At 41.2% G+C, this 23,413-nt stretch overlaps 1 protein-coding gene across 1 annotated transcript; it reads right to left on the reverse strand.

The window, feature by feature from the left end:
• Nucleotides 1–369: 369 nt before the first annotated feature.
• Nucleotides 370–22,197, reverse strand: LOC141108437 (CCN family member 1-like). The gene is made up of 5 exons (XM_073600039.1): nt 21,971–22,197; nt 11,389–11,599; nt 8,924–9,295; nt 8,613–8,806; nt 370–5,855 (listed from the first exon to the last, which is right to left on the reverse strand). The coding sequence occupies exons 1-5, from the start codon at nt 22,028–22,030 to the stop codon at nt 5,553–5,555; spliced, it is 1,140 nt and encodes a 379-aa protein (XP_073456140.1). The 5' UTR covers nt 22,031–22,197; the 3' UTR covers nt 370–5,552.
• Nucleotides 22,198–23,413: the final 1,216 nt, after the last annotated feature.

Below are 23,413 nucleotides of genomic sequence, written 5' to 3' on the forward strand. Positions count from 1 at the left end.
CCACATTTTCACAGCACTTTCTATGAAGAAGCCTTTTTGTATTTGAGGGTTAAATCTTTTTCCAGATGTAAAGAGTGCCCCCTTGTCCTCTGATGACCTTAAAGTAAATACCTCTACACCTAGTTGACTATATGGACCACTTATGTAAATCACAAAAATGGCTGATCCGAGTTGTAAATCTGCTAAATTATTCCATTTGTACTTGGCCATTTTCTTGGAGTTCAGTCATTGCTCAGTGACTTTTGCAGTGATCCCCACCCCTCCTTTCCATGAGATCAAATAATCAACAGAATTGATAGGATACTATGCACCTTGCTCTTTAGAGGACCCTATACAGGCTGCGTATAATAATTCACAAAAACAAAAAACTAGAAACTTTTTTTTTTTAATTTCATTTACATATAAAAGCTTGTAATACTGCTGAACATACAGGTTTATTGTATTAAAATCACAGTAATAAAGGCCTTAAAAAGGGATTGTATGCTTTCGTACAGCTCATGCTAGTCCAGCACATCTATCTCATCCATTAAAGGTGTGCCTCACACAGGCAAGCTCTCAAAAAAAAACAAAAAAACTTTATGCCTAACAAGGTACCAGATTTTTCCTTAAATTGTATCATATTAAATTATGATCAAAAAGGGGACTCCTACAGTTGAACAGGTTTTTTGTTAGTCCATCTAGGACACTTGGGCATAAGGATCTTTAATCCAAGCTCAGGCTAAATGTACCGGTACTTTTATTTACCAGGGCAAAACCACATGGATAGCATCAACAGCCTCTAGTAACAACTGGGACAGCTCTTCCAGAACAGGTCTATTTTAAAGAAGTGATCTTTCCACTACAGTCCCATAACTTACTCTGACAAGTTACTGCTATAGAATTCTGCTCACACACACCTGTATGGTGGTCTGCTTTTAAATAATATCTTCCCCTCTTTACCAACAGTCCTGATTTTAGGAAAAGGAGTAGAGGACTTGCAATGGGTACCGTTTTACACAGGTTTGGTCAAATCAATGTAGGGAAGGGGCAAAAGTCTTGTGTTTGTGGGGCTGCAATCTATTGTTCCATTACACAGCTACTATCAGAAAATGATAGTCCACGCTTAATGGTAGAGGAAGGGGGGCATTTACAATTGTGGGCCAGTAACTAAGGAACTATGGTGAGATGGCATCAAGCCTCGGAATATACAAGTGAGTAATTTTTCTTAAGCAATTTCCCAGTTCTGTCCACCTCTGTCTTTTAGACACAAGAACGATAGGGAATGTAGAGAAGTCTGAAGGCACTTTACAAAGTTAAGAATTCTTTTTTTTAGAAGGTCTGTATATCTGGAAAGGTATCTGCCTATAAAAAACATATGCCATGTTGCCTTATACAGCAGCACTATATAAAAAACAAAAACAAAAAAAAAAACACACATATGACCAGGGATGGAGCTTGCACAAATAGGAGGCACACTGATGACTCTCGGGCAGCAAGATGGTAAAAAAAAAAAAAAAGAAAAAAAAAAAAAGGGGATAGCGATGTGCCCAACTAGCACTTGAGTACCGACACATAAAATCTCTTCACATATACAACACATCAGCCCATTTATCCTAGTACGTGATACAGAGAACCTTCTGGCCTAAAGCAAGCAACTTTCCCTTTTCTCCCATAGTGCACTGGGAAAATGATTGGATGCTGCAGGCAAAAAGCACATTTTTCCTTCAATTTGATAACAGACTTTTTTAAAACCCCTATAGAACACAATTTAAATGCAAAAAAAAAAACTCAATCCATTACAAACATTTTTGCACATGAAACACAGGAAAAAAAAAAATCTAATATTTAAGTACAAAAGAGAAGACGCAAATATTGCTTAGTGACATAACACAGATAGTGACAAACACAAAGATATAGATCTTTTTATAGTATAGGACAGTGATGGCGAACCTTGGCACTCCAGATGTTTTGGAACTACATTTCCCATGATGCTCAACTGCACTGCAGAGTGGATGAGCATCGTGGGAAATGTAGTTCCAAAACATCTGGGGTGCCAAGGTTCGCCATCACTGGTATAGGACATAAATGAGCAATACAGACCTCACAGCCACTATCCTGCTCCTATTTTATATTATGCATTTTTCCTGCAGACCCTCCAAGGTGACCAGGTCCATAAAGAACAAAATATGCTTCCAACATTCAACATTTGATTATATTCACTTGGCAGAGTTGAAATTTACCTGGAACTGGCCATTTGTTCTGGTCTTGTTTAGGTTATGTACACCTCTTGGATAGGATAAGCAGCAGGTTATTGTACCTTTTTCTAAGTACTATTGCTCCTCTCTGTAATAAGCTAATGCTGCACCTCCCTCAATTTAGTAGACCAAAATGTTTGGACGTGCTTTCATGTTAACGGGGGACTGCCACTTGGCAAAAGCCCCTGAGGGTTGACAGATCATCAACTAAGGGGGGCCAACACTTTTAGTGGGCAAAGTATTGACTGACTTTCTTTGCCTATGCATGCTAAGACAGGTTTGCTTTAATGCTACATGCCAGCCCTCCTACTTTTCCTTCACTACACTTTGTTCCTTTCATTGGCAGGAGAAAAGAAGCACTGTGCAAGCACCGACAGGGATCAACTTAAAATCTACAGGGGCTGAGGACTCTCCCACTCCCTATGTGATAGTAATCGGCACTTGAGTGATCGATTGCCAATCCTCAGTTCTGCATTGTGAAAGGAAGAAGAGCACATCACTCACTTCCCCATTCCCATAGAACTGGGTAGGTCACTTCACTTTTTCAAGGGAAACAAGTAGCAACGAATAAAGGTAACGTAAGAGAAGCCGCAGTTATGGATCTCAGTGAAGGTTCTGGAAAATAAAAAATGGATCCGCTAAACTAGCCAATAGGTGGGGTTCCAAGGAAGACATCCCAGCCAAGAACAAATGTAGGATATCAACTTTGTCATAACCTATCTATCTTCGACAGTGCTCATACAATAGAGAGAAATTGGGGAGCACACACATTTGTGCTCTTTGGGGAGAGTCACCTTGAAGGGTCTGTGTGGTGATACATTAAACAGTACATACTTATAAAGGCACTTTATCAGGTTCACATATTCCAGCATACCAAAGATATCCACCCCAAAATACAGAAGACAGCCCATGAAAGTGCTGTGGGAGTATAATCATTGTGACCTCTTGCAAACACAGTGGAAGCCATTTTGAAAATGAGGCATACCACCCCCTAGAAGCCATCAGTATCCTTTACCTGTCACAATGTGCCATTTATAATAAAACTGGAGAAAAAGATAAGAAGAAGTGTTACAAACAAATTGGGTTTCAGATTTTCTTCTGATGAGCTGTAAGGTGGCTGGCAACAATTTCACTTTTGCTTCATTTTTCTTTTGTGATTAGCTCTCAGGTTGTTTAAATTGATAGACTGCCTTCTCTGTGACAGAAAATTTCCAGGCATTCACAGGTTTCCAGAAGGAGGGTTGTATATTCTTACAAAATGGCTGCACTGGGATCTACTTAGTGAGGTGGGAAAGACCTTTCTTCAGAACACCAACCCATGACAAATCAGATTTTAAAAATAAGTAGGCCACTGCCTCCTTCCCAATTTAATTCTACTCCTTAAAGTGCAACTCCACTTTTGTTGAATGACACCCCCCAAAAAAAAAAAAACACAAAAACACAACATTCCCTCTAGGTGATCAATGTACATTGCAGGTATTTAGACAAAGTTTGTTTGCAAATTCCTACCTTTGTCTGCTCTGAAGAAAAGGCTGTTTATTCCACTATGTCTTGTGGACACCTATCCTGAATGTCTTTTGAAGTGATTAACCCTTAGGAGGTGTCTCACCAAGAATTAGTTTTTATCCAAGCAGGAAATTACATTTTTGGGAGAGTTTTCTGTATACAGAAAGTCTCCAGGTTGCCATATTGCATTGGATGTTAAAGAAAATTTATAGTGTTGCAGTTTGCAAAGGACAGTCAGTTTTTAAATTACAATATGGATTGTAATTGTTTTATGATTTTTTCTCATTTGCTATATTTTCCATAATAATTGAGCTATCCCCAAGTACAGTATACCAATAAGAATTCATCCTGTACTGGAAAAGTAAATTTGAATTGGTTCAAGCAAATATTCTTTAATAATGATTGATTACTAGTCGTTTTCTGCCACAATTGTGCAGTAGTCATACTATGCAATATTTGCCCCAACCTTTGCCAGACCAAAGTGTTTATTAAAAATTCTCTAATTCAATATTACTTTAATTCTAAGGATTTTTTTTATCTTACAGATCTTTATTGCTAAAGAACTTGTGGTCACTTCTTTGGAGGGAAGTTCGTTTCAGCAAGGTTGACAACTAACGCTGAGGTCAGTGGGATAATTAACAAATCAAAAGGGTCTCTAATGCTGTAATGTATGTTTTTTTTAAAGTGCTTTTGCAAGAAAACAAAACGTGAATTTTAAAATTCCCTTGTTTAAAAAAAAAAAAAAATAAAGGTCATTGGGTGAGGTGGGTGAGGTTGCCTCCACCAAACTCAGCCCAATCTGAATGCCAGCTAGGTGCCAAATTGTCAGGAATGAACTCCTTAGCCCATTGTATAGGCCAAGAACCAAATTATTGGTAACAACTTGTATCAGTACATAAGACTGTACCCTTGATCATTGTCTATTCTAGTCTAATCAGACATCTTATTAACTACATCACTACATAAGCATTTCATCCAGCAAACTAGACAGAACGTCAGTTATAGTCCACTTTCAGTTTCATAGTTTCTTCAAGATACTTTTTCTACAGTTGAGGTTCATATAAAACTTTATCATATATCTGATTTGGGTAAGATTGTAGGGTTTTTACTTTGGAAGGCTAAAAGCCTCTGGTCTATTCTTTAGAGTGTGTCTTCACCACTTCTCCTGGTCTCAGAAGATCATGAAGTGACTGTATTAACTACACTATTTTGCTAGTCAATACTAAAATTAACTTAGGTACTCTTTTAGAACCTTTAGTCATAGGGACGTTTGAGTAGATCCAAACATATAATGATCTACGCTGGTTTGAAAGGTAATTTATGACAAGTAGTGCTATATTCTTCATTGATCACCATAACTCCAGGAAACAAGAACTGGTCAACCCAGCACCAACTTGGTGGGACATCTCCAGCTTATTCTTCTGTAATACCGTTCTTACAACCTTACAGCAAAGGTATACTGAATTTTCCCGTAATTGTGAATCGTGTGCATTAACCCCAGGTTTAAAATATCGATTTATACAGCATTTTAACAACTAAAAACAGCTGTGTTTTCTTCACCCATGTTGGAATAAGTCAGCAATGCTGCCTTGCTACCATGACTAAGCCAAGGGTCATGCATCCCATGCTTCCACACTGCTGAATGGAAAGTTACAGGTCTCTAGACCACGTTTTGGGTGTAGATGCACCATTCCTGCTTCACCACCAAGTTCTTGGTGATCGGGCCCTGTAAGTTGGAAACGGTTTGAAAGTTGGGGAGCCATAGTTTATGGCCACCACCCCATAAGTCAGAAGGGTATATCATGTCCCCACTCAGTCCGTGAACTTATGGATGTCATTGTGTAACCGATAATGGGGGTAAGACAGCTCACTGTGATAGGGGCAGTTTTGGTGACAGCGACACTTTTCCACCCACATCATACTTTTCTGGAAGGTGTCTCCATCATCACAGCGAAAGCGAACACGCATTGTTCGGGTCTTTGAGGGGGTGCAGCACCGTCCATCTGAGCAAGAGCCGCAGTATTGTGGTTTGTACCGTCGTACGCTGGTGCAGCCGGCATAGGTGAAGTGCACAGCTTGCTTGGCTTTCTTTATTCTGGTACATTTCTTGCCATTCTGTTTGAGGAAAAAGATGCCAAGTCATAAATTAACCAATATTTTTAAACTTTTAATACATTTTCTGCTGTACACACCTACCCCCCCCCCCCCCCTATACTTACTTGAGCCCATCTTGATCTGCTGCTGTGCCAGAGAGCAAGCAGTAACTCTTTCTCTCCTCACTGGACAGAGGCAACAGTGGAAGCCATTAGCTGCTACTGCTGTCAATCACCACTTGTGAGCAGGGGCAGGACTGAGCTGCACTGTGTCAATGGAGCCAGGAGCACCAGTGGGGGACCCAAGAAGAGGAGGATTGGGGCTGCTCTGTGCAAAACAATTGCACAGAGCAGGTAAGTATACCAGGTTTGTTTATTTTAAAAAAAAAACAAACAAACAAAAAAAAAAACAAACACACTTTAGGTTTGCAATCACTTTAAAGTTATCATAGTCTAAAATTTCCTAACCAGTTACCCCCAACTACTAGCTAAATTTTTATCAGAAGCACATTTTGAAGAACAAAAAAAACCAAGAAAAATTCACATTTTTGGGACAGATTCTGCCCCAGTAGTCTTCCAATTTTCAAAGACTAGTGGAAACACCATCAAGTTTAAAGGAAGCCACATAGACATCATTCCCAGTGAGAATCCATTTTTGATGGAGAGAGGAAACTCGAGCACCTGGATAAGCAGCACGATTTCCACCCTCACTTTGGGTTCAAATTTCTGGTGGATCATACAGTTGTACATTGTGCTTCAATTCCGCATTATTCCTCCAGGTGCTCTATTTGAAATCTATAAATCTATAAATTGCTACATAAATAGATCATCAGTATAAGGGAAATTACACAAATTACATATAAACACAGAGCTGAAAACCACTTCCCCATCAACTTTTCCTGTAAGACATTAAAGACAGGATCCCAAGGCACGATGCTGTGTAAAGTGCAAGTTTAGGATCCCATGTGTATCCATTTGTCTTGTATTAAGGTATATGTATATGTGTATGTGTATGTGTATGTGTATGTGTATATATATATATATATATATATATATATATATATATATATATATATATATATATATATATATATATATATATATATATATATATACACACACACATACACACACACACACATATATATACACACATATACACACATACACACACACACAGTGGGACAAAAAGTATTTATTCAGCCACCAATTGTACAAGTTCTCCCACTTAAAAAGTGCAAATTATGGTGGAAAATAAGTATTTTGTCAATATCAAAAGTTAATCTCAATACGTTATGTACCCTTTGTTGGCAATGGCAGAGGTCAAACGTTTTCTGTAAGTCTTTACAAGGCTGTCACACACTGTTGCTGGTATGTTGGCCCATTCCTCCATGCAGATCTCCTCTAGAGCAGTGATGTTTTGGGGCTGTCGCTGGGCAACACGGACTCCCTCCAAAGGTTTTCTATGGGGTTGAGATCTGGAGACTGGCTAGGCCACTCCAGGACCTTGAAATGCTTCCACTCCTTCGGTGCCCGGGCGGTGTGTTTGGGATCATTGTCATGCAGAAAGACCCAGCCACGTTTCATCTTCAGTGCCCTTGCTGATGGGAGGAGGTTTGCACTCAAAATCTCATGATACATGGCCCCATTTATTCTTTCATGTACACGGATCAGTCGTCCTGTTCCCTTTACAGAGAAACGGCCCCAAAACATGATGTTGCCACCCCCATGCTTCACAGTAGGTATGGTGTTCTTTGGTTGCAACTCAGCATTCTCTCTCCTCCAAACACGACGAGTTGTGTTTCTACCAAACAGTTCTACTTTGGTTTCATCTGACCATATGACATTCTCCCAATCCTCTTCTGGATCATCCAAATGCTCTCTAGCAAACCTCAGACGGGCCCGGACTGGCTTAAGCAGGGGGACACATCTGGCACTGCAGGATCTGAGTCCCTGCGGCGTAGTGTGTTACTGATGGTAGCCTTTGTTACGTTGGTCCCAGCTCTCTGCAGGTCATTCACTAGGTCCCCCCCGTGTGGTTCTGGGATTTTTGCTCACCGTTCTTGTGATCATTTTGACCCCACGGGGTGAGATCTTGCGTGGAGCCCCAGATGGAGGGAGATTATCAGTGGTCTTGTATGTCTTCCATTTTCTAATTATTGCTCCCACAGTTGATTTCTTCGCACCAAGCTGCTTGCCTATTGCAGATTCAGTCTTCCCAGCCTGGTGCAGGTCTACAATTTTGTTTCTGGTGTCCTTCGACAGCTCTTTGGTCTTCACCATAGTTTGGAGTGTGACTGTTTGAGGTTGTGGACAGGTGTCTTTTATACTGATAACAAGTTCAAACAGGTGCCATTAATACAGGTAATGAGTGGAGGACAGAGGAGCCTCTTAAAGAAGAAGATACAGGTCTGTGAGAGCTAGAAATCTTGCTTGTTCGTAGATGACCAAATACTTATTTTCCACCATAATTTGCAAATAAATTATTTCAAAAATCAGACAATGTGATTGTCTGGATTTGTTTCCACATTTTGTCTCTCATAGTTGAGGTATACCTATGACGACAATTACAGGCCTCTCATCTTTTTAAGTGGGAGAACTTGCACAATTGGTGGCTGACTAAATACTTTTGCCCCACTGTGTATATCATAGCACAAAAAGTTCACTTGATAGTCAAATTATTTGTCACAGCTGACTCTGGCGATACTTTACATTTTAATATTAATTCAATAATAGTCTAAAAATAGTTGTAGAACAGCAATTGGTAGAAAAGCCGTACCTTGGGTTTTGTAGGTAAGGGGTCCTTACAGGGTCGAATTTGGCACAGACGTGTTTCCTTCATTAATTTGCATTGTGGGTTGTCGTTGGTTATCCTGGTAGACATGCCCATGCCACAGGATTTTGAGCATTGGGACCATTCTGTGGTCTGAATTGCACAGTTAGAACGATCAGGTTGTGGATGGGGGCCAAGACCTGTAACAAGAGGGGTAGACAATGAAACCTACAAACCTTAAGAAGAAACAAAGTGGCAGCAATGTTGCCGCTCTCCCCCAAAATGTGTGACATCCATTTATCTGTCTAAATGTTTACCTGGGTCGACCTTAAACCCATTGCGGACCAAAGTTATGAGCTCATTGCTGGAGACTGGCTCAACGTCTTCTTGCTCTACCATCTCTTCAGAGGACTTCAAGGAGTCTTCTACGTCTCCGTTAGTTTGGTCCCCTGAGTCTTCGGAGATGTGGTTGCTGTCACACATCCATACCTCACAGCACTGGCCAGGGACCTTTACCAGCCTGGGATTGATGCAGTCTACGCTAGGCAGGGCCATTTCCTGGGGACACAGGGGCATGCAACCGACCACTCCATCCATGCAGGTGCACTGGTGCTTGCAGTTGGGCTGGAAGTTCTCTCCATTTTGGTAGATCTGGCCAAAAAATTCACAGGGTCGGCCTTCAGACTTTGCTGGAAAGAAAAAGGAGGATACATTTGTGCTTTATTAAAATACAGAAATGCCAAGTAAAGACATGCTCTACATTAATTGCATGAATGCAAACTGCCATTGTGCTGACTATGAAAGAAACGTTTCTGTTCTGTAGCTCTAAATATATCCCATCTTTTGGGAGGCTAGCCTTAGAGATTCTGGTACAGCTGTAAGGGGATAAAACCACTGTCATTTTTTTTGCTGTTAACCCCCCACACCCCCCATTAGGGAGATGCACACTCTCTCTAACTGCTCTGATCACCAATAGTAAAAGGGTGAATCCAAAAACTGAGTTGTGACAAGAACAGGCATAATCTTCAAAAATCAAAACACTTGTTCCCATGAAGACTGTTAAGAACTTCTAACAACCCAAAACCATATAAACTGCTAGCTCAATAGCACAAGCAAACATTTATACATACTTGAATCAGTGTGGTCACTCCACCCCTTCCCCGTCTGTTTTTTTTTACAACTCCTCCCCTTCCCCCACCTATTTTTTTTTACGACTGCTCGATATAGACTCACTTTTATTCACAGAATCTAAAAAGCAAAAAAAAAAACGTTACTTTTCACTCTTCAGAACTCTGTAGTACTCAAACTAGTTTTTTGGGTGCACCATGTAGATGTTTGTTTTTAAATACGTTTAAATCTTCTTGCTTCTAATGTTCTACTGTTAAGGCCTGCCCCTCTTTAAACTAAATCCAGATATCTTTACTGTGAGGCCACACTTGCAAGCAAACAGCCCTGGCTCGGCATCCATTGCATTCTGCACATGTGTACTATGCAATTTATTTCTATGGACAGCCATCTACAGGAATGAATAGGGCAAGCCACGTGTGTGCAAGCAGTAGATGTAAATCCAGGCAAGGACTATTCACATTGAAGGCTGTGTGACACCAGGCATGCAGGGCTAAATGGCAAATATAATATTTCACATTAGTATCTACACTAGGGGGGTTTTACACTAAACACCAAGCAGTTAGATAGGCTGGCTTGTGAATTACACCCTGATAACTAGGCTTTAAATATACTACACCAAAATGCTTCCGCCAGATCAACAACTCCACTCCTTACTTGATAGAGATTAAACGACTTGATAGTGCCAACAATTCAGAGTCATAAAAGTCTTAGGCAATTACGTTCAGCATGTTTACTGTTCCAAGATAAATAATCTCTAGACATGTAGATGGCTGCTATAACATCCCGCCAGGTGTGGTGTTGAATTATATCTACTCTAAAAAAAAACGCCAGTGTTAGAAGTGGCACCAAGTGCAGGCCCTTGCCCAACGGATATATCCAGCTCATCTTTCACTAATGACTTGTGATAGGTAGGAGAGAGGTGCAGGTCTAAATGTAATTAGACCCAGATCTGGGTCACTGGCCATACAGAGAATTAAGCTTATTTATTCCTCTCTGTTAGGTCTGTACATGAAGTACTATTGCCAATTTTTACCAAGAATAAACATCTACAAGATAGGATTTGTCTATTATCTGGTGAGACATTGAGTGGTATGTTAGAATGTAGTTCATTAGCAGTAAGAAAAACGAAATGGGCAAATACATGAATGTGAACTGCCTTATCTCCTGAAGGATTTACAATATTGTCTAGCCACTTGTGAATTATATACCACAGCCAGGAGGGAAATATCATTCTGTTAGAATAAAGGAATGGTGGTGTCAACTCCTCATCTCCAAGCTTCCCATTGCACACTAAAGGGGCAGCAACCTACTAAGTCATCTTTGCCACTTTCCTCTATCCTCCTGTCAGCACACGTACATGCAACAGAGGTTGATTGGCTCCTAGTGTGACCAATCCCATTCCCAGCCTTATTGTTGCCCAATAAGAGGATGACCAATATCTCTGCCCTCTTGGAAGCTGGTTCAGGTGTTCACTGAGGACCCATTTTAAAATCTCAGCTGGTATGCAGGAGATGGGACTTTTACATAGAAGAGAATAACTGGTATTTACACACACACACACACACACACACACACACACACACACACACACACACACACACACACACTGCGTCAGTTATATTGAAAGAGTGGATGGATACTCTGTAGTGTTTACCTCGGCAGATGCCTGCAGTAGATGAGGGGTCAGCCCCAAAATCGCAGTGCAGCCCCTTGATGTGGTCACATGGATGTCTCAGATTGCAGTCCTGGTTGTACTGGCGGGCACAAACCTTACAGCACCCACAGGAGTCTGTCACAAGGCTGATGCCAGGGGCGCAGGATGGTGCTTCTTTGGGACATACACAATTTGTTGGGCAGGATTCCACCTGGAAGAAAAGAACCAATTATACTCTTGCAACTTACACCTTCAGCAAACACAAAGTGGTTCAATGTGAAATTCCCAATTTTCTAAAGAATATCAGTCTTTCCCTTGCCAAATACAAGTGCACACTTCCACTGTTACATACGTCTTCTCCGCTGATAGAGACAAGCAACTGAACTAACTTATTCAAAGTGGCATAGTTTGCCATATTCATGCACTCAACCCCAGTGTTCTTATGTGTTTTTTACCTTATTTTTCTCACTAAAGTTGGATGATTTTAATGGGGAGAGTCAATTGCCAAATTACTACCGTGTAACAGGGCATATTCACCAGAGTTGGCAGCCCAACATTTGCAAAGATCCTGTTAATGGTAAGGCAAAGACTGCCAGGGTCCCCCAAAGGGCACACAAAACCTGCTGATCCAAACCAGCTGCCTAAGGCCGTGTACACACAGCCGGACTTTTCAACCAAACTTGTCCGACGGAACGAATCCGTCGGACAATTCGACCATGTGTGGGCTTCATGGGACCTGCAGCGGACTTTTTCGGTCGAAAATCAGATGGACTTTAGATTTGGAACATGTTTCAAATCTTTCCAACGGACTTGAGTCCGATCGAAAATTCCACTCGTCTGTATGCTAGTCCGACGGATGAAAACCGACGCTAGGGCAGCTATTGGCTACTGGCTATCAACTTCCTTATTTTAGTCCGGTTGTACGTCATCACGTACGAATCCGTCGGACTTTGGAGTGATTGTGTGTAGGCAAGTCCGTTCGCTCGAAAGTCCATTCGAAAGACCGTCAGACCTTTGATGCCGAAAAGTCCGCCCGTGTGTACACGGCATAACAGACACTTGGGGAATCAGAGCGTACATGTTTGTTAATGAAACTGGGAGCAATCAAATAATTTTTTTCTAACTTTGGTGATCAAGTCTTACTTGAAAATCAAGTTCTAGGTATAGGTGACCATAAACAGACAGATTTATTCAAGAAAAAAAGCATAGGGACATACGAACAGGAAAAGGCGTGGCCACGGCGCCGTCTCCAGAAGTGGGGAAGGGGACCTGTCAAACAGGTCCCCATTCCACCCTCCCCCCTGAAAGGTGCCAAATGTGGCATTGGAAGGGGGTGGAAACAGATAAGCGGAAGTTCCACTTTTGGGTGGAATGCCTCTTTAAGGCTTAAATTAGACCTTTGAATATCTTTACAAGTCTGCTTGAATAAATTCCTTGTCACAATATACATCAGTTATTTTCAATTAAAGTCCACATTTTATCTTAAAAAAGCAGTCTGAGAGTTGAAAAATATCTGAGTATTGCATGCAGGCAATTAAAAGAAAAGCTATGCCTGATGCAGTGTCCGCTTTTAAAACTCCTTGCTACCTCTAGTTTAAATACTAAAAAAAAACAAAAAAAAATACCTTACACATGGCAATTTTTGTTCCGGTTGTAAAGTTTTTTGATTAAAAAAATCTGCAGAGCAAAAAATGGTTCCACAAGTGTTTTATAGTTCACATTCACAGCTCATGAAAAGCTACTATGCAAGGTCCATGCAACATGCCATATTGCAACAGTCAGGAGTCTACAAAGAGCGCTTGATCATATCCAGGGCCCATTACCTAAAAAAGTTATAAAGCTACTGCAACAGCATAACCCAATATTTAAATTTTGAGTTTGCACAAGATGATTGAAACCTTATTGAAAAGATCCACCACCACTATGACTTGGGGAAATAAGCTTAAATTGGCCCCATGGACTATAATGCCTTTATACTACTGTTCCTTTAGTTTTAGTAAAGTAGCACTAACAAACCCACAATTGAGTGGTTATACCCGACCAAAGATCTGCAACGTTACACATGCCTCTATCCAGCCCTGGTGGTTCATGTGGCTACATAAAAGGAGACCGTGCTTCTCAGAACTTTACAGGGGGTATACCTTTCCTCTTGAAAATCGGCCATTCGCAGACACTTACACGTCAAACTCAATTTCTGCTGGTTTGTCAATGCCATATAACAGATTGCAGGTAATTACACCAGCCAAATTGAAAAATAACCTTGGGATGTCCAAAGGAATAAGTAAACTTGGATCTTTTTATTATTGGGTTAGAGTTCTTTAAGCAGTTTAAGCAGCCAAGGAGGTAACACTTACTGAAAAGCAAATACATCTTCAAACATATGACTGCTGCTACAGATGTCTCAAGTCCGTCTAAAGAGACATTTGTAAACTATAAAAGCCTTACACATTAATCCATGAATTACAGATAATTCCTGGACGTGCCGCCAAGAACTGGCATAAACAATGACCATGTGACCTGATGACTCATGCCATCTCCCACCTCCAAGCTGGCAACGCTTGCACAAATTGGACAGGGCACAGACTGAACTCAAAGGAACAGAGCCCCGTTTCACTTTGCATGTTGTGATAACCAGTTCATGTCTGGAAAAAAAAAAAAGTTACGACGCAAGAACGGAGAGGAAAATATATTTTCTTAAACCACATGGTTCTATTCATTTAAAAATAGAACACTGTGTGGTTTCCAGAAAATGCCAGAGTTATATATAAACATGCAGGTATGGAATCTTTTCAGTGGAATGCTCAGGACTGCCAGGATTAAAACCTCCAGTAAATTATTATAAAGTCAGGTTATGTGCACAGGGTGTCTTATCCAACTGTGCATTGTGGTAGCTCCTGTGGTGAACGTTAAATCACTTCCCATGACCCCCAAGCAAGATCCCAAAACAAAGAAAAGTGTGGCTGGAAGAGGCCACCAAATCACATGGAGCTGTAATGTGTGCAATGGCTAGTTGATATGTCAAAGCAGCATTTTGTCTGGGGGTTCAGTTCCTCCTACAGGCCCTAATCTTTTCAAACCCTTTAAGAGGAATCCGTCACAAAGCACGTTAATGACATGATTGTTCATTAATAACTCCCAAAATGGTCCAGGGTGGACACGTGTGTAAAGTTGCAAAAACATGCATTGCCTTCAATTTCAAGCCACTTCAAGGACTTGTGCAGTGGAGGCCTCCACATGTTCCTTATATGAAATTAAACAATATTCAAAAGTCACAAGTAAATTTGTAATTGCCTATACAGAATCATTACTGAATTCAGGGGGTGTTCATTCATGAGCACTTCTGATTCAGAGTTCAAAAACTTATTTGTGATTTCCTATATACTGTAGAATTACTGAAGTTGGAAGGTGTTCACTCCAAATTGGACTTGCCAAGGCTAGGTTGGCATAAACTCAAACACTAATAAAAAAAGTTTCTTCAGTTGATGAAAGGACAGCCAACTGGTCAGTTGGCCAACTTGTGTACTGGGCTGGGATGGGGTGCAAAACAACCATCCGTATTGGTTGGGGCTCCAGGGGAGCTCTGGAAATCAGTTAAAGACTTGTAAAGGAGCCAACAATCCTAACATACCATAGGTATGCAAATGTTTTATCAAATCCTTTATATTAAAGTCTCCCAGGAACCACTGCAATTGTGCAGTATCAGAATCGATTTTTAAAATCTCAAATGTATAATCCTTGACAGCCAGAGATTATATAATTTCTCTATGATAGAGTGGAATGCAGCTTCTTGCCACCGGTTTCTAAGCAGTGGATCCTCCCCCCACTCAAAGGACTACAGTGGGCAATGCCAAAACCAGGAACACACTGGTCTGCATTTCCACAGCCATTCCAATAACTTTACCTGCTACTACAGGGAATATCCAAGTAGGGCACACTGTTGCAGAATATAAATGACTCTTTATAAGGTCTAAAGCAGTGGTCTCCAAACTTCTGCCCTTTTCTTGCCTTTATCTGGCCCCTGGGCACCATTTCATTCACTGACACGGACAAAGGGGCATAATTCCTCCCAATGATACCAACGATGGGGCAAAATTCCTACCAACGATGAGGCAAAGTTTCTCAAAATGACACTAATAATGGGGCATAATTCCTCCTGGTAAAACCAAAGGGGCACAATTCCTCCCAATGACCCCAAAGATGGGGCATTGTTTACTCCCACCGATGCTGGGACATTTGCTACTCCTGATGGCCACAGTCCAATCACCCTAAAGTCTAAAGGGCAGAAAACTGTCCCTTTGTTTGGAAAGTTTGGGGGGCCTCTGGTCTAAAGGGACAATATATCCTTATTCTTCAAAAATGAATTCATACACATCCACTACTTAATGGCCATGTAATCTATTTTTCATTAAATGCTTTATTGTGATTTTCTGCCTCCCTGTAACATCCTCCAATGAGCAATAGAAGGTACTTTGAGTTCAGAACACATACTTGAATAGCTTTTTTTTCTTTGAATTAAAGTTTAGTGTCACTTTAAGTACATTTCAAAACACAATCTCTCCATAATCTGGATTGTGATAAATCAGAAGCCAACACTTGCTAACCAAAGCTTTTAAAAACAAAATATCTCCCATTCTATAGTATAGGACAAGACAAAGTTGAGCTAAAGCACTGAGGTTGCAAGTGGTATACAGAAATGTGAAGTCACTTATGGCTCCTGTTTGAGTGGAAAGACATGCCTGGAAGAAGCCAGCTTTTATTTTTTTGCAAAAATGAAGGATGCCAGAAGTTCGAGAAGTTTGTGAGGATTACAAATATCTGATAAAACTTTATCGTCAGAAGCAGTTGCAGCTCTTAACTCCCACAGAAAACACCGAAAGACACCCAATACTCTGACTAGAAGACTCCTGGATAAGAGCCAAGCAATGCTGGAATGGAGTACATAAGGTCACCATGTCGCTCCCAGAGCACCCCTGAAAAAGTTTTGAAGTGTTAGAATTAAAGAAAAGCTCCATGCAAATGTGTTAACTCATTTTAATCTACCAAAATATTCCTTTGTCAGTTATGCCAACTTTTCAGTCTCCCAAGCATACTTACCTAAAAAGATCTTTCATCTTAAGCTGAGATGGGGTTTGCAGTGCCAGGGTGGGTAGGAAAGTACTTAAGTGGGCTTACAGGAGCCAAGGTGCTTGGGTTGGAGGTCCTAAATGCAGTGATGTTTGCCAATAAACCAAAGCGTTAAGCCGGAGGTAAAGCAGTCACCACAACAGCAGGTTTTGAAAGGTGGAGTCACCCTTATTATACCTATGCAGTCATGAGCACAACAGGAGTGCGGGCTATAAGAGAATGAAAAAAGTCTTTGTGGATATAACCGTTCCTACACATGTGCTTCAGCTGGCATCTTGGTTGGCGACACTAGCAATTAGAAGTTCTGCCATATCACATTATCACAGCAAAAATAGACACCCAGTGATGGCGCTGAACAGGAACATGTGCCAGTTTGCATAAACATAAGCACACAACAGTGAAAGATAAGCAGTAAGCAAAAACGTTTTAGAGCTCTAGCTAGGCAGAACCACCAGCCACTCATTTTTAGAATGCGGAGTCTGCATATCGGATGTGGCTCCCTCTGAACCGAGAGACCTAAAATCTAGAAGGAAGCAAATCCAGAGCCTTGAAATGCGATACCAGCATGCAAGAGGATGCCGAACATAAACAGCCAGAGCCTAGAAGTGCGAGAGCGGCACACTGTGTTTACAACTTCCAACACTTAAAGCAACATCCCGAATGTCTGCCACAAGGTACATGGCCCCAAAATTATCTGCACTGTGATAGCCTGGCTGTATTTAGCTTTCATACTGACCTATAGATGGGGAACGAAGACATCCCACATATCTCCAGCCAATACATTTAGCTTTTAGCTGGATCAAAAAGAGGTAGAGTATCTGTCGAGCCTTCTGCTCTGTGGCCCATTTCTTCTGCTGGTGGTAATGTTTTAAAGTTCATGGAGATTTTAATGAAACTGCATTAAAAACACTTCCCACTCTACCTTATCTAACACTACACCAAAAAAAAGGCAGCATACACATTGCTGAGGTGCAACATAAATTAGAATTCACAAAACAGTAGATAAAGGACATTTGTTGCATGTTTGAGCTGCAGACCTTCTGACCACACTTTCAGGTTTTTTTTTCTGCTGGAACTGGTTTGCATGGTTGAAAATGTTCAGAGTGGGAGCTGATTAAACCTTTCCAATAATCAGGCAAACAAAATAGTCATAACAGTCGGTTTTAGATAGACACCACACAAGGGTTTGGTTGCTTGTATAATGTGTAATAGCATTTCTCAACCTTTTTTTAGTCATGGCACCTTTGTTTTTTTTTAAATGTATATTTTAGGTGGAAACGCATTCAACAATGTTGGGCTGAAAGAAAAAATTGAAAATGAAAATGTACAGTTCTTAAAAAAACGGTTTGAAAGTAAACTAGCAGAACAGGGTCTAAAAATGAGTCACGAGCACCAGGATAGACAGCTGTTGATTAAATATTGATAGGTGGAGGTGGAGAGGGGGGAGGCCTTAACTACAAGGTTTTAACCAGTATTTCCAATTAAATGAAGGATACAGAATCAATAGGCAATCTAGTTTGATACCACTGGGTATATTGGAAACACTTCATTATAGACTGTTGTGTACCAACAGGTAGGGTTTGGACTGAGGATTCTCAAACAGCAAAAAGGTTTTGATCCGTGATTCTTTTGCTTAATGAGGCCTCCACCCAGTCCATGCGAAAAACAAAAGATAGTTTAGCTATATACAAATAGTGGGGGTTCCGGATAGATCCACTTATGGAAGATGGTTTTCCGTGCTGCAAGGGATAGAATAGTGAGTACTTGTCATCTTGAGATCCTAGTACTTGGGATGTCAATTAGGCCAAAAGGTGCCCATTCAGGCGTCAGATGTAGGTTGTTCACTAAATGAATAGCACACCACTGAACGCCAAAAACGTTTAACCCTGGGGCATGACCAGAAAGTATGGAGCAAATCTGCGTCTGGATGACCACACTTTGGGCAGCAAAATGAGAGCGATGTGGAGATATGCAAGAATGGTGGAAGAGTCTAAAGTCATGGCACTCGTTAGAAAAAAAAAAACATGCAAAATCCCTAGGAACCCTAAACAAAAAAAAAAAACAAAACAAAACAAAAAAAAATCATCAATGAGAAGCCTGGGACGATGCACACAACCATCTTAGAATTAATTTCACATCAGAGGTCCCCCGATCGCAATAGAGTCCTCCATATACATGAGATTAAAGCCCACTCATCACATCACAGAACACCCATGACAGAATCCCACCATCCCATAAGAATCCCTCCCGGATCAGAGAGCCCTCTCTTCTCTGATTCAGGGCACACTTGGTTTCATGCTCGCGGCACCCCAAGGAAATCCAAAAGGGCACTCTGGTTGGGAAACTGATGTAGAATAAATGCAAAAAACCCACAGACCTTTTAAAAAGTAACTAAACCCCAAATTTTCTAACACAGGCCAATGAATATCTACATAACCCTGCTTAAAACAATGTTTTAATGCGAAAAGTGGAGCTTGCCATTAAAGAATTCTTTTTTTAACATGCTACTTGCTGACTATCATGCTGATGCTCTGGCTTCAAAACTTGGGTTACTGACCAGAACAATGAAGAGAAGGACTTCCGATTTGCTCTATCTGCATACTTAATCCATTAAGCATAATTAGCATAATGGCCGGACAACTGCAATTATCAGTACCTCAGCAATGGCTGCCCCTGTTTTTTTTCCTCTGTTGGGTTTACTTTAAGAGTGTCCTCGAAGAGCATTTCCAGCTACAGGATCAATTAACTTACAGCTTTGCCGTAGCGGGACTAGACTTCTCTAGTTCTCTGCCAGCCTCTAATTGTCTTATGACAAATTGTACATCAAATAAAGAGAAGTACTGCGTGCACAGCAGCATAACCCAAAACGATGAGCTGTTCAGGACTTTGTTCCCTAGAGATGAATTCTGATTGGCTGCTATAGGTTGCTAGACGTCCCCTAGCTTTAGTAAATAAACCCACATGGTCCACAGACGTCGAGTCAGACTGACATTCCGGCGGCTAATCAGCGGCCCTTCCTGAATTGCGATCCTCCCCGCCAGTCACATGACAAAATACCAGAGGGACCCTAGATTTTCAAATTTGCAAATTCACCTCTCCCAAACACATGAGATATTGGTCTGTCAGCACAGGTCTACCAAGCTCAAGACCCAGTTGAGTGGCCACCTTAGGACTACAATTGCCAGCAAGCCCCCATGGGTCACACTTCCCCTATAAGTCACGAGCGTAAAGCAGCTAGACAAAACAGGATGCTACAACCATGCTAGTTCATCGCAGCCACGGAGGGTCACCAGACACAAATTGACACCCCCTTCTCAAAGTCCCCAGCCGTCTCTATTTCCAATCCCAGCCACCAACAACCAGACTTTGATCTCATCACAGTGACAGCACAGCCATTGATTGATTTCAAATGGAACAGTGGTGAACTTTCTAATGGCGCTATAGAAGGAAACGTTTTATCTGCTGCCAGACACGTGGGTGGTAATGGAGTGTGTAAGGGAGGGGTCAACTACTCCTCACCACCCAACTTATATCAAGGGGCAGCTTTCAGCACACCAAAAAAAAAAAAAAAAAATCTCATTCAAAGCGTCTCATTGCATCACACCCCTCTTATTATACCTTACAAAATAATAGCGCAAACTAGTTTGGATTTTTTTTTCAGGCATGCTAGTCCTAGTTGGCACATCCAACATTTTTTTGGGCTCCATGCAAAAAAATTAATAAATACTAATCTGACCAATTGTATGTTATCTGCCCTTGCTTGAACCACCCCAACCCAACAAAGGTTGGCTTTTGATTGGCTGCAAATGGTTGCAGAAGAGCATGGTCTTCAGACTCGTAAAGCAAGGCAGAACAAAGGTCAATGGCAGAATGCAATTCACAATTTTCCATAGCAACCAACCAATGAACTGGTTGCTATGGGTTATGCAGAGTTTTACAACATCTACATGATGTGCCATACAGGAGCTTCTTTGGGTCAAGATGATGCGTTTTCAGCCCCACAGATTTACGGGAGCACCTTCTAACATTTTGACGTGTTTCAGGTGCTCCTATTGAAGTCAGTAGAGCTATAAATGCCCAAATCTACCCTAGAAGAAGCTCCTGTACTTTTTTTGCATGGCGGGCATCTAGAACTCTTTTTATGTTGAGTGTTTTTGTAACTTCAAGCTACAGATCACTCAAGTGTGAATGGGGGCCAATTCTATTCTCCAATTTTGGATCAAAAGGCAAATGTGCCGTAACGCAAATCAAACCCCAAACTTAATGGTCAATCAGAACAAAGTGAAAGGCTAAATGCACACATTTTTTTGCACATGGGAACCTCGGAGATGGCATATCTTTCAGAAAACTGTGCAACAGAATCTTAAACCAGCCATACATTATACAATCTAATTGCATCTCCTGTAATGCAAGGGTCTGCCTGATTGGATGGAATGGATGATTTATTTATTTTATTTCAGGTACTTGTATAGTGTCATCAATTTACACATCGCTTTACATATATATTGCACATTCACATAAGTCCCTGGCCTCAAGAAGCTTACAATCTAAGGTAAGCCAGAATCATGGCAAAACACGGGGACACATTTGCGATACCATTATTTCTTAATGGCACCCCAAACGTGATATGACTTTGCCGAGATTCTCAAGCGACAAAACGCGCTAAAACGCTCCTGGCTCTGTGTTAAGCTTTGGTACATGAACGTTTTTTTGGAGCAGAGGGTGGCCCATTCAAATGAATGGTACCACTCCAAAAAAAAGTGTTGCTGTCCCTGTTCTATGCTTAGGTGTGAATGAATCCATAAGGTTTGTCTTCCTGTTATATAATTGTTAAATCGAAAGACAGAGATTGCAAAATTTCTCTAAATCTTTAGATTTACAAAAATTATGTAATCAAGAACAAACCTTAATAACTACCTGTTCAAAGCATATCCAATCATACATTACAGAAGATCTGATTCCATAGTGTATGGTCGGCTTTCGGCAACAAATCTCCAAGATCTAGACTGCAAGCAAGGCTGCAATTATACGATGGCGCCCCATTGCAAAACTATTAAGGGTTTAGTTTCCTTCTCAATGGCAATCCCCCGAGGGATACCAAATATCAAAGGATCAAACTAAATTACACATTGGCTTTATGGAGAATTTATCTGCCAAACTACCATTTACTACGTAACCAGAGAGTGCGGGATTACCTGGCAGGTGCCTGGTCTGCCTCAACTAGTTACACCCCTGATTGCAAGCTCCGCAGACAAGGACAGCTTCATCAACTACTTCTGTAGGCAGGATGGCCAGCTTGGTGAGCAGACATTGGGCATCAAACTAGCCATTGTTAGGAAGAAGATTGCAAGTTCTTGGGTTAAATCTGAATGTCCAAAAAGAGCTGCAAGCCTGATCTTTAGAATGGAGCCCCCTGACAAAGACACACAGCTAACAATCTCCTGGGCACTTCACTTACCAGCTTCCCATGGCAGCCAGCAGCCAGGAGGGTGAAGAGGAGAAGGAGTCCTGGGTACATGTCAGTGAACAGAGGTCCACAGTCAGTTAGTAGTGCTGAAGAGGAGGAGGATGGGGCATGCAGTGGAGTGGTGGTGGGGTGCACAGGACCGGAGATCCTCAGTCACACTAGAACAAGTCAGCTCCACCGCTGCCTTCTCAGCCACCTGAAACTCTCAGCTGTCCATTGACAAGAACGAGCAGCTGCTCCACTACTTATACGGGCATGTCCCAGCCACGCCTCCCTTAGCCAGGGGCCACGCCTCCCGCCGCTCTACATGTCACTCAGCATCAGTGGGAGAATGGCCCAGTTATGTGGAGTTCTCGGAGCCGCCCCCTAGAGGGCTCGTGGCGCTACAGCTGCATTCCTGTGAGTCAGAACTTACGAAGTTCTTTCCCTGGATTTTTTTTTCCTTTCCTCTTTTGACTTGTATGGGATCTGATGATCTGAAGGTGTAAGAATAACTCAGGATGCTTTGCTCTGTGGTTGATGGAGTCATCAGATCTATTGTTATATCTAGTGATTGCGTTTTAAATTATTTAATATTTGCAGTTCAGATTTAAAGAGAAAGTAATCAATCCAAAAAATGTATAAAAAAAAAAAAAAAAAAAAAAGTGTGTATGTGTGTGTATATATATATATATATATATATATATATATATATATATGTGTGTGTGTGTACGTATATATGAGTGTGTATATATATATATATATATGTGTGTGTGTGTGTGTGTATATAGATAGATAGATAGATAGATAGATAGATAGATAGATAGATATTATAATATCTCACAAAAGTGAGTACACCCCTCACATTTTTGTAAATATTTTATTATATCTTTTCATGTGACAACATTGAAGAAATGACACTTTGCTACAATGTAAAGTAGTGAGTGTACAGCTTGTATAACAGTGTAAATTTGCTGTCCCCTCAAAATAACTCAACATACAGCCATTAATGTCTAAACTGCTGGCAACAAAAGTGAGTACATCCCTAAGTGAAAATGTCCAAACTGCGCCCAAATAGCCATTTTCCCTCCCCGGTGTCATGTGACTAATTAGTGTTACAAGGTCTCAGGTGTGAATGGGGAGCAGGTGTGTTAAATTTGGTGTTATCACTCTCTTTCTCTCATGCAGGTCACTGGAAGGTCTACTTGGCGCGTCATGGCAAAGAACTCTCTGAGGATCTTAAAAAAAGAGTTGTTGCTCTACATAAAGATGGTCTAGGCTATAAGAAGATTGCCAAGACCCTGAAACTGAGCTATAGCACGGTGGCCAAGACCATACAGTGGTTTAACAGGACAGGTTCCACTCAGAACAGGCCTCGCCGTGGTCGACCAAAGAAGTTGAGCGCATGTGCTCAGCATCCTAGCCAGAGGTTGTCTTTTGGAAATAGACGTATGA

The sequence above is a fragment of the Aquarana catesbeiana genome, linkage group LG09 (assembly GCF_042186555.1).
Source record: "Aquarana catesbeiana isolate 2022-GZ linkage group LG09, ASM4218655v1, whole genome shotgun sequence".
Taxonomy (NCBI): Eukaryota; Metazoa; Chordata; class Amphibia; order Anura; family Ranidae; genus Aquarana; species Aquarana catesbeiana.